This window comes from Pristis pectinata, chromosome 3, assembly GCF_009764475.1.
Source record: "Pristis pectinata isolate sPriPec2 chromosome 3, sPriPec2.1.pri, whole genome shotgun sequence".
In the NCBI taxonomy this organism is placed as follows: Eukaryota; Metazoa; Chordata; class Chondrichthyes; order Rhinopristiformes; family Pristidae; genus Pristis; species Pristis pectinata.
The window spans coordinates 46,348,916-46,363,838 of NC_067407.1; the positions used below are offsets into that span (position 1 = coordinate 46,348,916).

At 40.2% G+C, this 14,923-nt stretch overlaps 1 protein-coding gene across 3 annotated transcripts in view; it reads right to left on the reverse strand.

Annotated features, from left to right (window-relative positions):
• Positions 1–3,652: 3,652 nt before the first annotated feature.
• abl2 (c-abl oncogene 2, non-receptor tyrosine kinase) overlaps positions 3,653–14,923 on the reverse strand; it is a 99,778-nt gene continuing 88,507 nt past the window's right edge. For 2 of the 3 annotated variants that reach the window (XM_052012630.1, XM_052012631.1), the window contains exons 8-11: positions 13,115–13,267; positions 12,374–12,463; positions 11,752–11,913; positions 3,653–10,974 (exon numbers count right to left, since the gene is read on the reverse strand). In XM_052012630.1, coding sequence (XP_051868590.1) covers positions 9,272–10,974; positions 11,752–11,913; positions 12,374–12,463; positions 13,115–13,267 — 2,108 coding nt within the window. In that variant the 3' untranslated portion in view covers positions 3,653–9,271. The remainder of the gene's footprint in view (positions 10,975–11,751; positions 11,914–12,373; positions 12,464–13,114; positions 13,268–14,923) is intronic. The other variant, XM_052012632.1, reaches the window with a different exon arrangement.

A 14,923-nucleotide genomic window follows, 5' to 3' on the forward strand; every position in this document is an offset into this window, starting at 1 on the left:
GACGAGGCCAATTTGTGACTGGCAGAGAGATGGGGCAGGAGGTGCTTGAAGTGACAGCCAAGTGGTAGCTGGTAAGGTGGTGCCCTCCTTTTGCAGTTCACACTGGGCTTCAATGAGCTCCCAATGTATGGCTTTTACCTTCTCAATATCATCTGGAATTTTTCCCCTCTGAGTGATCACGGCCAGGGATTTCTAGGAGCTGGTGGGAATGTTAAGTTTCTCTCCCTATTCCCAAGGAGGTTTTACACATCCTTGCATGTTTTCCTCTGCACCATCAATCACTTCCTGTGACCAAGCTCAGAATAATGCCTGTTTCCAGAGTCCCCTGTTGGGTTTAGGAACAACGGGACCTGCCAAACACAGCCTAGAGCTTCAATATTGGGGATGTTGGCCTGGCCGAGGATGCTGGCATTGGTTCTCTTGTCCTAGTGGATTTGGAGGATTTTGCAGACAGTGTTGATGGTGCCTTGAGGTGCCTTCTATAGGTATCTAAGTCTCAGAAGCAGAAAGGAGAGCAGGGATCATTGGAATACAGATGTGAGGACATGAATCATTCACAACAGGATTGTAACCCCTAAATTGCATTTTCAACTTTGAAGATTTGGTTTATAAGATTAATTTGAATCAGTGTGATCTGAGTACTATTTGTACAAGCCTGACACAAGATTGTTTTCTATTTACATAAAGGCGTGGCAACAGAACACATGTAGAACATAGAACAATACAGCAAAGTACTGGCCCTTGGGCCCACGATGTTGTGCCGACCTATATAAACCTGCTCCATGATCAATCTAACCCTTCCCTTCTGCACAGCCCATAGCCCTTCATTTTTCTTGTAAACATATGCCTAAGAGTCTTTCAAATGTCCCTTTTGTATCAGCCTCTACCATCACCCCTGGCAGTGCGTTCCAGGCACCCACCACTCTGTGTGGAAAAACCTACCTCTGATATCGCCCCTAAACTTTCTTCCACTTACCTTAAATGGATGTCCTCTGCTATTGGCTACTGCCACCCTGGGAAAAAGGTGCTGGCTGTCCACTCTATGCTCCCCATAACCTTATACACCTCTATCAAGTCACCTCTCATCCTCCATCGCTCTACAGAAAAGCCCCAACTTACTCAACCTATCCTCATAAGACATGTCCTCTAATCCAGGCAGCATCCTGGTAAATCTCCTCTGCACCCTCTCTAAAAGCCTCCACATCCTTCCTATAATGAGGCAACCAGAACTGAACACGATACTCCAAGTGTGGTCTAACCAGAGTTTTACAGAGCTGCAACATTACCTTGTGGCTCTTGAACTCAATCCCCCAACTAATGAAGGCCAGCACACCATACATTTTCTTAATCACACTATCAACTTGCACAGCAACTTTGAGGGATCTATGGACTTGAATCCCAAGATCCTTCTGTTCCTCCACACTGTTAAGAATCCTGCCATTAACCTTGTACTCTACCTTCAAGTTCGTTCTTCCAAAGTGTATCACTTCACACTTTTCTGGATTGAACTTCATCTGGCACTTCTCCGCCCAACTCTGCATCCTCTTTAAATCCCGTTGTAACCGATGACAACCTTCTACATTATCCACAACACCTCCAACCTTCATGTCACTTGTAAACTTATGAACCCACCCCTCCACTTCCTCGTCCAAGTCATTTATAAAGATCACAAAGAGCAGGGGTCCCAGAACAGATCCCTGCGGAACACCACGGTCACCAGGCAGAATACTCTCCATCTTCTACAACCTTTTGCCTTCTGTGGGCAAGCCAATTCCAAATCCACGCAGCCAAGTCTCCATGGATCCCATGCCTCATGACTTACTAGATGAGCCCACCATGGGGAACCTTGTCAAATGCCTTACTAAAATCCATATACACCATATCCACTGCTCTACCTTCACCAATTTGTTTTGTCACCTCCTCGAAAGACTCTATTAGGATCCTGAGGCATGACCTGCCCCTCACAAAGCTATGCTAACTATCCCTAGTAAGACTATGTTTCTCCAAATGCTTGTAAATTCTGTCTCTAAGAATCCTCTGCCAATCACTTGCCCACCACTGATGCAAGACTCACTGGTCTATAATTCTCAGGATTAACCACATTCGCCATCCTCCAATCCTCTGGCACCACTCATGGCCAGGGAGGATCATTGTCAACACCCCAACAATCTCTTCCTTCACTTCCCGTAGTAACCTGGGGTATATCCCATCCGCCCTGGGGACCTATCTTTCCTAATGTTTTTCAGAAGCTCCTGCACTACCTTAACATGCTCCAGCACATTAGCCTGTTCTATGCTGACCTCACATCCCATCCACCCTGGGGACCTATCTTTCCTAATGTTTTTCAGAAGCTCCTGCACTACTTTAACATGCTCCAGCACATTAGCCTGTTCTATGCTGACCTCACATTCATCATGGTCCCTCTCCCTGGTGAGCACTGAAGTATTCATTAAGGACCTTCCTACCTCCTCCACCTCCAGGCATGTTTCCCCCTTTATTCCTGAGTGGTCCGAGCCTCACTCTAGTCATCCTCCTGTTCTTCACATATGTGTAGAATACCTTGGGGTTTTCTATAATTCAACTCACCAAGGTCTTCTCATGTTCCCTTCCAGGAGGGACTCAAAGCTCCTTCCTGGCCACCTTATAATTCTCAAGAACCCTGTCTGATTTTGCTTCCTAAACCTTAAGTGTGCTACCTTCTTCCTCCTGACTAAATGTTTCAAGCTCTCTTGTCAATCATGGTTCCTTCACCTTACCATCCTTTCCCTGTCTCGGTGGGACAAACCTATCCAGAACCCCATTCAAATGGTCCCTAAACAACCTCCACATTTCTGCTGTGCATTTCCCCAAGAACATCTGTTCCCAATTTACACTCCCAAGTTCCTGCCTAATACCATCGTAATTAGCCCTCCCCCAATTAAAAACTTTCCCCTGTCATCTGCTCCTACCCTTGTCCATGGCTATGCTAAAGGTCAGGGAGTTGTGGTCACTATCTCTGAAATGCTTGCCCACAGAGAGGTCTGTCGTCTGATCAGGTTCACTGCCTAGTACTAGATCCAGTATGGCCTCTCCTCTCATTGGCCTCTCCACATACAGTGTCAGGAATCCTTCCTGGACACACCTAACAAATTCTGCCCCATCTAAACCTTTTGCACTAAGGAGGTGCCAATCAATATCAGGAAAGTTACTTCAATTCAGCCTAGCTATTGCAATGGTGATCCAACTTCATCCCAAGTCTATTATCAAAATTTGAAGTAATGTGTGTGTTATGCTTAATAAAACTCCATTAGACTACTACTGTAGTCAGTTGCTTGGTCAAGGTATATTTCAGTACTTTTACATGAATGTAATTGATATGTTAGGTGAATTAGGAACAGTCTATCCTATGGCAGTATTGGAGAAGCTCCTGTTCTTTTGATGTGCTTAAATGTCTCTCCAAGACCTCCAACATCCAGCTCGGGCCACTGTAAGTTAATGCTCAAATGACCTATTCCAGAGGGTGAGAAGGAAAAGAATAATCTTTGAAAGGCTATAGCTTTAAAACAATCATTACAAAGAAATTATATGTAACATATATTTCAGTTGATATTTTGAAAACCTCTGAAACAATATTTACAAAGTCACCTCCAAGATTTTTTGGGGGGCAGAAAATGTACCACTGTGTATATGAAACGATATTTCAAAACAAAGCCATTGGATAGTTCAATATATGTATCCAAATAACATGTACTAGGAGAGTAGGGCAGAGTTACAATATTTCATTGTAGGATTCAGCATAGTCATACGATTCTTGTAACCAATTTCAGTGACATTCTCAAATATGATGCAGTCTCCAGCTGGTTTTATGTACAAGGAGAGAATATTAATAGCATCAGCATATCTTGTATATTAAAACAATGTATTTTACAGGTGAATTGGATTAAAAACATTAAATTAAAATTACAATAATTTGTTTTCTCCAAGGAAAAAGACAGTTCAGGCAGGTGCACTTCAGAAATAATGTATTATAATAAAGTGCTTTCACATGTGAGAAGGTATCTGATCATTGCAGCCATAATGAAAATAAATTAATTTTCAGCACTTTAAACTGCCCATAGATTTAAAATATCTAACTTTTTGTGCATTTTAAAAGCTTATCATAGTTGAAACAATGAAGTGAAAACAGGTACCCACCAAAATTCTCCTCTACTTATAAAATAATTAACTTAAAGATAGTTTAAGTGTATATGTTTTTTTTCAACTTTTAAATGTGGAATAGAGAACAATGTGTTACTGGTGGATTCTGACCATGTGGATACATCAAATACTTGCAGCAAGCCAGCACTCAGTTGAAGCATAATTCTGTGATAATTTAATTACAAACTCAAACATATTTATTGTACAAAAAACAAAATACTGCTTGTGTCAATTAGTGAGTTCATTCTGGGGTAATTCTGCCATCCCTTAACCCCCTGTTAATTCACATATTTACACATCTTAATGTTTAAAAGTCTGGGATAAATTCATTTCTGCTTCAAAGCAAAATCCGACATATGTTACAAAACAATTTGCCACCCAACCCTCCCATTTCATCATTCTCCCCACAAAACATACACACACACACGCACGCACAGAGGTATTTTGTCAATCCGCAAAAAAAAACAGGCTCTTGGGTTCATTTCACAGACAAGTCTGCAGTTCAGATTTAAGGATTAACCCATTCCTTGAACAGGAAAGATTACATTTGTATCAGAGTAGATCAATGACAGGGCATACAAAGGTACAGTACTGCAATGCTAAACTCGTTAAGTGGCACTGCTAAAACAAAAAACAAAATTTTCAGTAGTAATTCCCAACATTCATTGTCACAGACACTTTTCCTAATGTTGCTCTTCACTTCAAAATCTAGACGGTTGTCCAACTCCTATTGATAACTAAGTTTGTAGTTTTATTCACAACTGTGAATAAGAAGATAAATGCTTTTCCATAAGATTTCAACTAAAGCTGACCAGGTAACTTATGCTTCTGTTCTGCAATTAAATTTTAAATAATGTAATTTAAAAAGCTAGCAGAATTTTTGCATCTACACCTTTAAGATGACTGCTTTAAATTTGCATCATAAAAGGAATAACATTTGCTTGTGGACAGATAAAACCAACACTGGTGGATTCTCTTTTTCTCACCATAAAATATTTGTATTTAGCTGCAACTTGGATGATGTGTGGAGGGAATGTAACCAATGTGAACCATTAATAACTACTTATTAGAATAGTTTTAAAACTATAAACTCCACTGGCTATGCTCATTGCAGAATCAGGTTGCAAATTTAAGTTTTCTGACGATGTGGATTTATAATCTGTAATGCCATGGTGTCATTGTGAAAGAATAATGTGATGCAATGAGGTTAGTACATGTTTTTAAGTCACTGTAGATGTACTAGATATAGGATTCTAAACTGTGTGAATTGTTGCTTACAAAACATAAAGCATACCACATACTGAGCTCTGCAAAATCATTCAAAATGAAGGATTTTCTCTGCTAGATGTTGATTTAAAAAAATGCATTTGTTGAAAGTCTGAATTAAAAACAGAAAGTGCTCGAAATACTCAGCAGATCAGGCAGCACCTGCAGATAGAAACAGGTAACGTTTCAGGTTGATGACCTTTTGAACATCAACCTGAAATGTTAACCACTTCTTCAGCATTTGCCTTGTTTAATTAAGTCTGAAAGTGCTGCCTTCTTACTGACCTCAATCTGGAGCATTCAATATTGTTGGAAAAGAGAGCAAATGTGCAATATCACATCTATACTGAGTGCATTATTCTCATGCATGGAATACTCTTCCTGGAATCCAGGCTCACTGCTGTGCCTTAAAGTCCAGTATTTATCCAAGCCTCAGCCAAGGATTATGACACTTTATTCCCTCATGAAGAAAAGCACCCAGGGCATACAGCAACAAGCCTAACCGTGTCATCCTCCCAATATTGTTCAAATGTCACTTCTGCAATCTGGGCACAGAAAGGGTGATTTTCATGTGGCTGATGCCAAAACTTGTTTTTTTTTTCAGTTGACATACAAAACGGGGATTAAATCTGGGATTTACTTGATCTGAAAAACTTTAATGATCATTGTGTACTGGAAGCAATGCAAATGTAAAAAATATTTTTGCACTTCTTTTCTCCAGGAATATTGAGTGGCAGGGAATGGAAATGTAGGAAAAAAAGACCTCCAGTAGAGATCCCTTCTCCTTAAAGGACTCAATGGATCACTGGTAAAAAAATTGGTGAACTATAAAAAGGCTTCAGGTTTTAATTTTGATCACCTGAGGTCCATTAAAAATTAAAATATTTAGAAAGCACAAAATCAATGTATTCAATTGTATCCTGTTTAAGTTGCACAAGGGTAATTACAATTTAATCTTTAGACTCGAAACTGCAGTGTTTATCACAACAGCATTTAATCTTGTATTTATCTCAATCAGGACTCATATTTTGTTTTAGAAGGAATAGGAACCAGGATCTGAATCTTGGCTCCTTCCGTGATTCCCAAAGCAATCAGTGGGGCACAGGAGATGTCAAGGCTAAATGTAGCACTTACATCACCATCGAGCTGAGGTTAGCAGAAGGCACAAACCAGGGAATGCCAATTGTAGTATATCACTAATTTACTGGATTCCCCATTGCTAGCAGGATAGATATTTCAGGCATTTCCAAATCCACAAGTGGCTTTGTAGCTGAGCAAGAAAAACATTTTTGATGCTCTTCACTAAGGAATTTAATATGACAAGAAAATGGGTTTTAATAGAGTAACTGTGAGGGAGTCAATGAGATTTTGCAGAAACTTTACAAATGGAAAGCAGAGATCAAAGTTAAAAGTCTGGTTATAAGACAGTGTGACTTCACCGTACCATTTAAAATCATTTTATTGGATTTGGCCTCCCATACTGCTGGGTCATTTATGTATACCAAATTACCATAACTATAAATATAAATCTTAATTTCAGAACTCCCTACGAAATCAAAAATGAGTTTGACCCAGCCTAAATTGCACAGTAAAAAAAATTACAGAACCAAGTGGCCTTTGGTATAAATCCACACAGAATATTTCTGCAAATAATCAGCAGCAAATAGTCTGAAATATCAGTCCACAGGTAATACTGCAAACACAATCAGATGGTCACAGCATTCACAAATGATAAATGAAAATTCTGCTTTTCACTGGACACAGCAGGGTTATTCAATGTCTTCAGAAAATAAAAAGTATATTTCCTAGTCCCACCAGAAATGATGGTTGCTGTGAGGGAAAGCGAAATGTGGGTTTCGTGCTCTGCTTCTGATCCATGTCCTGATTTGAAAAGTCACGTGTTTCTTTAAAACTCTGACTGAATGTATTAATAAGTGTGACTATGTTATCAACTAGTGCACATGGTCAACTTCAAATCCCAATGTTAAAATGCATATTTTGTTGCAGCTCATTCCTTCACCTCCCTGGCCTGGGCATAGTTAAGTCTCAACGTTTTCTTCAAATTTGCTCATTTAAAAAATAAAGCCTTCACAGAAATGATCTTGGGTCAGACCAAAGCACATGCATATAGCTTTTGTGAATGGTAGCAATATGCTTAGGGAAGGACATAAATGAATCACTTCCCAGTAACACGAGAATAATTGAAATGTTTGAAAGGGACAATCGTGTCTTCAGAAGAAGTAATGTGAGACAGTGCCGAGAGAAGCACCTAATACTAAGTATGGATTTATTGGCCATTCATTGTGCTCATCTTAAAAAGTAAATAAATACTTGTAAAATATCTGAATGAACTTATTGTCAAAAATTACAAGAGAATCCAGTTATTTCTTAGACCTAGTATTTTTAATTTATGGGCAGAAACCTGGATTAAGTATTTTTTTCTTTTAGCAGTCACTGTTACAACTGCAATACATGTGAATTCTATGTCACTGAATAAATTTCTTTGAGAGAATTTAGAGCATCTCTTCAAGATACGTGGTGTAAGAAGTGATTCCAATGTGTATGCATTTTTCTTTGCCATCTATTGCTGTGAACAGAGAGAAAGCAGAAACAATATTCCTATGAGACCTTCAGGATGCTCCAGCATCAGGGTGACTACATGTGGCAGGAGTGGGGCTATGAGTAAATGTTTCTTGTTATAAACATTGACAGCAGTCGAGCTCTTACTTATCCATGTCCATGATTAGGGATGTCATTTTCTACACTCACAGCAAACACAGTAGATTCACTTAGCAATTCAAAAGGTAATACAATTCACATTGTCATTCTCAAGTCATAGCAGATTCTGCTGCATAATGTTTTTTTTTCTCCATTCACCAAAAATATAAACATGAAGTCTGCTTTGAGAGGCAACAACAGAGGTAAGTCTTAAACTCCATGACAGTTCTGAGGGACTTTTGAAATAGCATTCTCATGGAATTCCAATACTGTTGACAAAGACGCAGAGCACTGCAAAGGAGGAAAACCCGCTTCATTGGGGATTACCAAAACAATTATCAACCCAAATAAAAGTTAGGTCAGTTGAGATCAGAGTTTTGTCTAGTTGATGTCCTCAGCAGTTTTCAAGAGGAAACTGCTCTCAGCAACTTAATACCAGATATGAAAGGTAAGTCAAGTTTTATTTTGCAGTCACACAGGAAAGGTTAATAGTGGCTGCATTACTGTTCACATAGTGCTGAAATGAACTGTAGAAAAACAGCTGGTATGGTACAGGGAATTTATGCTTCTAAAGTTTGGTGTAACTACAGCATGCACCACGTGACTGAAAGGTAGGTGACTGGAGATCAATTCTCATTGTGAAGGGAATAAACAGTGATGTAACATTAAAGAAAACTGGTTTAAGTACAAATTCCTTCTGTGGTATATCAAGATAAAAATTCAAATTAAACCCAATGATTAGACTGTTGTGATTCATTGCAATTGTGATCTCATCTTCAAACTTTGAGGTTAACTTGTTCTTCAAAGAGTAAGAGTCCCTCAGGACTGCCCAGGAGGATGAAAAGAACTTACCTGGGCCATGGCCCAAAAAAGTTAGTTTTGGATTATTTCCATAAATTTAATACCAGAAGTAGTTTTCCACAAGCAACTGTTGTCGGAGATGGTGTTTCCCTCCCCCTCCCGCAGTCTGATTATGCATAGACAGCTCTACCCAGGACTCAGCTGACAGAGAGAGATGAATCTGTAAACATTAAAGAGCTGAACATTTGCTGAGGTACTTTAGATAATAAACAAGTCAGTAAACCTTTCACAAACAGTAAGGCTTTCTCAGCTACCTCTGCACAATATCACTTAGCTCTCTAACACATGTCAGTAAGTTATTGAGCATAGGGTTTGTCGGAGGTCCAGTAGAAGCTGTGGATGATACTTGGAGTTCATGCAAACCATGTTCTAATTTGCTTACAGCTTCACGGAAAGCAAACTTGTTTCTCATTTGAGTAATGCAATCCACGTAACCGGAGCAATGATCGAGCAATCGATGTCCTGCTTCAACTAACTGGCTGTTGGAAGTGGACTCCGAATCACTGTCAATAACGTTGGAGAGAAGCTCGGCACACTCCAATAATGCTTCTTTACTGATTTTTTCTGTTGGCACCTTTTCTGGTGGGAGCTTGGTTTTTCGCAAGGAAATTCGAGCACCTGTAGATACAGAGGTACCGTTTGCAAGTTTAGAAGAAGTTGCTGTGGGAATGGATGAACCTGGAGGCACTTGAGGGGGTGGTATAGATGGCCTAGAGATCTTCCCAAACACTGCTATTGTTGGTCGTTTGCCACCTTCACCATTTATCTCAACCTCTTGTTGTGCTGCTGAAATACTCTCCAAGTCTTCTGCTGTTTCTGTGCTGTTGAAATTAGTGCTAGGAGGAGGTTGCAATAGTTTTAGGGAAGGTGGAGGTGGAGGGGGTGCACATTTTGGTTTCACAAGCCTTGGCCTCTCTCTCTCAGATGTAACCTGATGCTCTGACAGGAGTTTGAATTTATTTCCCAATGAATCTGTTCCAATCAACTGAACTTCTGCAGGAGCATGCTTCAAAGTTGGTGATATCAGAACAGGTACTTTATGATTATGAGCTGCTGGAAGTGTGGCAGAAACTTTTACTGGTGAGGACCAACCTGTCTTCTCCATATCCTCTTTCATTGCTAGTTGACCAGAATGATTACTATTAGTTTCTCCACGCCCAACTGATATCGTGTTGAGGTTCTGTGAAAGATCACTATCTCCGTTGCCCATATGATGTTGCCTGAGAGATGGTGTTGCAGCACACCTTGCCAAAAGTTTTGTTTTTGACTTGTCTCTCAATGAAGCAACTCCATCTTCTGCTTTTCTGTGCAGTGGATCTGTCAATCTCCCTGGTCCTTCCTCTTTGGAAGTGTAGGGCACTGGATGCTCGAGTTGAATTCTGTTGCGGTGACAATTTCTAGGAAGAGTCAAGGCTAGACGATCCAGTTCTTGAAGCCCTGAAGACATGGAAGAAGTAGAATTTGACCGGGGAAAAGGTTTGGTGGCTTCCAAGCTTGAATCATCATTACTTGAAGGCTTCCCTGGTTTTAAGCCAAGTGTCTTTTTTATTAAGCGAGGAGTGAAAAATCCAGCAAATCCTGCCCACCCTCCACTAGTTACACCACCATTTCTTTGCACAGAACCCCTTCCACAACACCTAGCCTGTGTGAGATTCCCTTCTGCATGTGAATGAACGAATGTAAGCCCATCAGAGTGCTGAAAAGATGAGAAAGAAGCAAAGTTACCCGTTATCTCATATTTTTTGTGTGGGTGGTTCTCCATCTCACGGAAGGAACTGCTGCGCTTAGGCGGCATAGGAACAGTCTTCTTCTTCATGAAGGAACTGAAGAAGCCAGCTTTTCTATCTCGAGTAAACAGGGTCTCTTTGTTATCATCCAGGAGACCACTGGGAGATTTATCTCTCTGCTTACGAGGCAATGCTGGGGAGATGCTACATGGGGCTGTACTTGTTCCTATTCCGAGAGGGGAAAAGAAAAAGATAGTAAATATAACCCAAAAATTAAAGGATTATTTAAATTGTCTGCTCAATGTTTATTGATTATCTTTTTTTCTGTCTTCAGCCTCTGTTTATGTTCTCATTTTCCTCTCGTAGTTTTTTTTCTTTTTCTGCATGTTGCAAACCTTATGCTCATTTTCTAGTTTCTAAATTTTCCTGCCACAACCACTCATTTAGCAATATTATACTATTACTTTTATCATGGTATCTTTAAATTAAATTTCCAATGCTAATAAAACTGTAGCAGCCTGCAGAAAATGACTCTGCATGAAGTCTCTCTGGTTACGAGCACAACGTTTGTTGGTTATGTCTGACTTGCATTTGCTCCAAAAAAAAATCAGGCTTTTAAAAGTAAAGCCCGATTCAGATTTACTACTGCACTTAAAAATTAATCATGAAATAGACAGCCAAGCACTGTGATTTGATCTGCATTTCAACTCATCTTGTGTCTTACTGCACTGGATAAGTTTTTAAAGCCATGAGCCAGACTTTTTTGTTAAATTTTTGGAGAGAAATGGGGGGGGGGGGACGGGGGACTATCATTTGGACTAAAGAAGCTCATTACATAAATACAAGCATGATCAATATGCAATTAAAAATAGAGGCAGGAGATCTGTGATGTGTTTACTGACCATCCCCACAAAAGGACACTTCAGAAGTTTCAAGAGAAGAAGGGCCAGAGAGGAAAATTTCAAAGGACTAAATGGAAAACACAACAACTAGCAACAAGTACCTGGCACTGCAGTATGAGCTACAGCAGGATGATCCATGTCCATGTTTTCCTTATTTTCTGCATTTTTCTTCAGTGTTCGAGTTTTAGTTGGGAGCAGGGGTAACTGAAAGTGCTGGGCGATCACAGTTGAAGAGGCAGTTTTTCCAAGTTCTTCTGCAACTTCTGCCGAGGAAAAGGAGCACGAACAAGTGTGAATTTCTGATTTTAGTCCTCAAAACTGATAAAAATATTGAAGATATTCAAGATAGGTAGGGTGTGATGGAGGAACAAAACTCAACTAAGAATAATGTGCATGGTGACCATGACGGACTTCATACTCTTCCTATACGAATGCTTGCTTATTCTTAGTTCACTTTAAACCCTGATTTATTTAAAAGCAATTTTGCCACATAAACTGATGACACAAATGCATCAGCATATGTCTACATGTGGAGCCACTGAGAACAAAGTGACAGGGTTGCTATTTTCAAAGACAACTCTTTGTTGTTCTGTTTACAATTAAGAATAGTTTGTCTTCAGTTTATGATATTAATGGCAATAAGATTGTTGTCCCTAGAACAAACTACGAGGAAATTTTGTATTAGTGTTCTGCTGAAAACGTTAGCAAAATACAATACTATACCTTCTGAAATGCTGGAGTCATGGAACATGGTCTCAAATGCTTGATGGATCTCGGCAAACAATGGCCGCTCCATGGGATTCCACTGCCAACCTTAGAAATTAAAGCGGACACATTAAACATGGTATATGCCTTAAGTCCATAAAATAAGTTAGTTCTTGCTTTTTGAGCAGCACCCGTATTTTTGTAAAAACCTGTGCCACCCAATTGGAAGGTCAAACATAAAATGTTACTGTCTTTTTCATGTAAAATCATGGCAAATGGTTTCAAGCTAGGGTGGTGGGTTTGCCAAATATATGTGAAGCATATTTTTTACCCTCTATTTGATTGCCTTTGAGAAAATCACTCCACAGAATTACAGAAAGTCTAATCAAAAATAGAACCGCATCTGCATCATGAGATGGGTTGTCATTTAAAAAGAGGCCTTGGCTTTCCATTCATTACATCATATGGGCTACTCACTTAAAATTTGTGAATATCAGAGGTATAGGTGAGAACACTTATGTCCCAATATCTTAATACAATTTACATGCTGATAATAACTTGGCTACTTGATTTCATCAAATATAAAGGTTCATCACCTTGTAAAGGGACAGTTACATTTCCTTTCCCATGGATTCACTAACAAACATGGTGATATACAAGTAAAATGTGATGCCTGCTTATTCAAAATATATTTGCATTTTTAACAGCATACACAAATAATTGAAACATCTGCCCTATTTATCAAAGCTTATTACTTACATGATCTCATCAATTCATAGACTTTGGGGGGACAGCCCTCAGGTTGTTCCATTCTGTATCCTTTCTCGAGTAAATCATATACCTGTGACAGATCGATTCCTGGGTATGGAGACATCCCATATGTAGCAATTTCCCATAATAGCACTCCAAATGCTGAGAAGAAATGTAAAGGTAGACAAATTAATAATTCCTCTAAGTCAATACTTGTAACAACTACCTGCATCCACTGTCAATGCAATCTCATGAGGTATTCAATGTTTCACAAAAACAATTAGCTAAACATATTGCCACCTGGCTGCTGACCCAGGCATCAAATACAAACTAACCTTTGTCAGGTGAGAGGGGAAAGATTTAAAGGAGACCAGAGGGGTAAGTTTTTCCACACAGATGGTGGTTGGTATTTGGAATAAGCTGCCAGAGCAAGTGGCAGAGGTGGGTAAAATCACAATGTTTAAAAGACAATTGGACAGGCACATGGACCTGTCCAAGGAAAGATTTAGAGGGATATGGGCCAAATTCAGACAAATGGGACAAGCTCCAGAAGATACTTTGGTCGGCATGGATGAGTTGGGCTGAAGTACCTGCTTCCGTTCTGTGTAAATCTACGACTCTTCGACTTTTTCCAAATTTACTGGTGTTGACTTGTTGCTCAAGATCAACATGATTCAAAACTGGCAAGGCCTTGTACTGTGGCAAGACTTCGTACTGTGGCAAGACTTCAGCAGCATAATGCTATCATTTGGGTAGGCCAAAACAAAACAGTTAGCTGTATCACCCTCTAAGGCTTAGCCAACAGTCAAACCAGCCAAGGCCTTGGAATAAGTCTGCATGAGTTTGACAGTAAGAAACATTCAAAAAGTATTAAAGATTCATGAAAGAGTCTTAAAAAAATATAAAACAATTAAAAAACTTAAGCAAACGATTCAAAAAATGAAAGTGACCTTACACCAAGAATCCCATACTTGGTAGCCCTAAAGCTGAGAAATCCTTGTAGACCCAGCAGAACTCTCAGTTGAGAGCTCGTTTTTCCAGTTGCAGCAGCCAGAGCAGCAGAGGAGCCAGCAGCTTTTTAAAAAGTTGTTTCTGATTGGCTAAGTGTGTGGCAACTCAGCCAATAAGAGAAAAGTAGGGTAAAGCAGAGCGGCCATTGTGAAAGTGGGCCAGTGTAAGAGTGGGGAGCTAGAGGCTTTGGTGAGTAGCAGGTAAGATTTTTATTTTCCTGTTAATTCATGACCTTTGACTTAATGCAGACAAAATGGCAGTCAGAGCAGTGGAATGCTCCTCTTGCAAGATGTGGGAAGTCAGGGAACCTCATGGTCTCCCTGATGACTACATCTGTGGGAAGTGCACCCAGCTGCAGCTCCTGACAGATCAGGTCAAGGAACTGGAGGTGCAGTTGGATGTACTCAGGATCATCCGGGAGGCTGAGGATATCATAGAAGAGAGTTTTAGTGAGGTGCAGGCTCACCCAAGGTGCAGGCTACAGACAGACGGGTGACCACCAGAAGCAGTAAGGGGAGTAGGCAGTCAGTGCAGGGTTCCCCTGTGGCCATTCCCCTCAGTAACAGGTTTGGATACTGTTGAAGGGGGATGACCTTTTGGAGGCCAGCAGCAGTAGCTAGGTTAGTGGCACTGTTCCCAACTTGAGGCAAAGAAGGGAAGGGTGAAGTCCGGTAGAGCAACAGTGATAGGGGACTCGACAGTAAGGGGTGCAGATAAGTGTTTCTATTGGTGCAATTGAGACTCCAGAATGGTGTGTTGCCTCCCTGGTGCCAGAGTCAAGGATATCTTGTGGGTACAGGACCTTCT